This window comes from Lepus europaeus, chromosome 21 (genome assembly GCF_033115175.1).
Source record: "Lepus europaeus isolate LE1 chromosome 21, mLepTim1.pri, whole genome shotgun sequence".
NCBI classification, from domain to species: Eukaryota; Metazoa; Chordata; class Mammalia; order Lagomorpha; family Leporidae; genus Lepus; species Lepus europaeus.
In genome coordinates, this window is record NC_084847.1 from 27962634 (window position 1) to 27965491 (window position 2858).

The window sequence follows — 2858 nt, forward strand, 5'->3', positions numbered from 1 at the left end:
TTTCTCATCTGTAATCACTTTACATAGGAGGATTAGTATTGTAAGTTTATTTATAAGAGTTGGTGTTTTACTTTCAGTTATGGTTTTTCATGTTTTTGTTTTGTCGCTTGATTATTTTGTTTGAATTAATGATTAGTAGAGGGTAATTCATATATACTGTTTGTTCAAAATATTAGCATAGTGAACAGCATTAATCTTAATAATTAGTGTAGTTATATACTGTCGTTTTGTCTGTTGTTTTCAGTGCTCTTTATTTTGTTCTGTTTTTTTTTTCCTCTTTTCTCACCCTCAAATTTTTGCTTTTTATCTGTGTGTATTTTATTTAAAAATCTCATTCCTTTTTTGATTTCTCTTGTTGTGTTCATAATATCACATAGTGACTTAGAATTCATCTTATTGATTAGTACAGTGAAGTTCATATGCAGTTTTTTTGTCTATTTGTTCTTTAAGAGCTTATTTTTTTATTTTTTATTCTTAGTTTTCTTCCCCCAACTCAATTTTTTCTCTTTTTATCTCTGTGTATTTAATTTAAATATATTTTCTTTTTCTCTTTTTCTTGTTATATTAGTAACATGAGTATAGTGAATAGAATTAGTCTGTAGTATAGTAAATGTAGTGTTACCTGTTAGTAGTATTAACATATTGACTTATTCATTTGTTTCTTTCTCATTGGATTGCCAGGTCACCGTAGGTGCTATAGGAGACTAGCCAGTGTTACTCCCAGTACACTAGATACCAAGATATCCCCACAATGAGTGGTGACAGATCCTCCCACACAGAGGAGGAGGTGTTCCGGGGATATGATGTCCTCAGAACCCTTGGCAAGGGCAGCTTCGGCAAGGTGAAGCTGGCCCGCCATATTGAGAGTGGGACTGTGTTCGCTGTGAAGATCATTGCCAGAGGGCACGGGGATTCCTCTGAGTTCCCACAAGCAAGGGTGGAAGCAGAGATTATGAATTCTCTGCATCACCCTAATATTGTAAAGCTAATGCAGGTAGAATACACGGCAGAGAGAGCCTACCTGTTTATGGAATATATTAGCGTGGGGGACCTTGGAAAGTTAGTGGCGGTGCGTGGCCACCTTGAGGAAGGAGAAGCGTGTTACTATTTCAGTCAGACCCTAGAAGCAGTGGAATACTGCCATAAGCAGCATGTTGTCCACAGAGATATAAAATTAGAAAATCTCCTTGTGGACAGAAACATGTGTATTAAACTAATTGACTTTGGCTTAAGCAAGAGGCTGACAGAAGGCCAACAACTCAATTCATTGTGTGGCAGCTTCGAATACTGTGCCCCGGAAGAATTCCTAGGTAAGGAATTCGACGGGTACAAGGCTGATGTGTGGAGCCTGGGTGTGCTCCTATACACCATGGTGAAAGGGTGGCTGCCCTTTGAAGGGGACAGCTTTGCGTACTTGAAGGAAGCCATCCTGGCTGGGTCTTACCAAATCCCCTCCTCTATAAGCGGGGAACTGGAGCAGCTGCTGGACTGGCTGATGACCTGTGACCCTGCTAAGAGGCCCACGGTGGCAGATGCTATGGGCCACAAGTGGCTCCACATGGAGCAGAAAGGGCCCAAACTGAGTGAAGATGCAGCCGAACAGTCTCTGAGTTCAACTGAAGACGAGGACATCAGTGGAAGTGTGGAGAGCCTGAGCTCTCAGGAGGGCCTCAAAGAACAGGATGGCCCCCTGTGGGGACAAGCCCAGCTAAAGGCTTACCTCAGAGGAGGAGGAAGTGAAATGTACATGGGGTTCCCAGGTCCTTCGCATGCTACTGAAGGTCCAAAATACCCCTCAGGCCTCCTCTTCCAGCTGGGCCGTGAGGAGGAGGATGGCTGCTGGTGCCCTGCTCTGAGCTGGGGGAAATCCCAGGAGGGCTTCAGTGGAGCAGCAAGACCTGAGCTCACTGAAGTGGAGCTTCTAGCATCTCCGGAGGATGCTGAGGCCCAAAGCTACCTGGTGGAGCTGGGCTTTCAGCTGAGCCATAAAGCAGCCTCCCTGACACCTAGTCTGCAAGCCAGTGCCATGTCCCCAGTGCTGCCCGAAGGTGACCAGTCATCAGGGCTAAATGCCTGCCATGGAGCCCGCAGGATGGACGGTTCCCCACCTGGTGTGATGATGATCCACACTCCTCACCCAGTCCTGAGGTACAACAACCCCGTGTCCTCTGTGTCCACTCTCAACACCAGCAACAGTGAGGACCGCAGGTCAGAGAGTCCCCACCCTGTCATAAGGAGGAGGACCTACATTCCTGGGCCAGTCCTCAGCTACAACAGCTCCTTGTCCTCCATAGCCACTATCAGCTCCAGCAGCAGTAAGGGCTACTTAGCAGACAGGAGCTGTTCCCAGGGAGTGGCAGAGAACGAGAGCCTCCCAGAAAACCAACAGGACGAGGAGGCGGGGACCTCGCCTGTTAAAGCTGCCAAGAGCAAGGGCTGCTGGGGGGTCTGCAGGAGGATCGTGAACTGCCTTCTGCGGGTGTGCTGTATCCTGCCAGACCCAGAGGAAGACCTCTGAATTCAGAGGAGAAAGGTGGCCCCATAGCTTCATGCACTGGAAATGCCCAAGAGGAAGTTATGATCCCTGTCTGGGAGGAGGGATTGTGGGGAGGCAGTAAGAAATAACAGGCAGGGAGTGAAGGCAATGGGTCTCATAGGAGGAACTAGGATCAGGCGTCAGACCAGACCACACCACCAGGTCCTGTGTCTCCTGTGCTTAGCAGCTGATCAGGTGAGCATAACCTCACTTCAGTGGTCAGGTCAGTGACATTCCTCGGTTGTCCCATGGTTCAAGTAGACAGCAGAATAGCATTTTTATTGGTTAGCATCCATGACCATTTGCTAGGCACCAGAGAAAC

General features: G+C 47.2%; 1 protein-coding gene across 1 annotated transcript; it reads left to right on the plus strand.

Moving 5' to 3' along the window:
• The first annotated feature begins 751 nt into the window (after positions 1-751).
• On the plus strand, positions 752-2518 carry LOC133750499 (MAP/microtubule affinity-regulating kinase 4-like). Its single transcript, XM_062180087.1, has one exon. It carries the CDS (start codon positions 752-754, stop codon positions 2516-2518), a length of 1767 nt encoding a protein of 588 aa, XP_062036071.1.
• Positions 2519-2858: the final 340 nt, after the last annotated feature.

Excerpts from the sequence above, each read along its gene's own strand:
- LOC133750499 (XM_062180087.1), top strand. The coding sequence starts at position 752 with ATGAGTGGTGACAGATCCTCCCACACAGAGGAGGAGGTGTTCCGGGGA.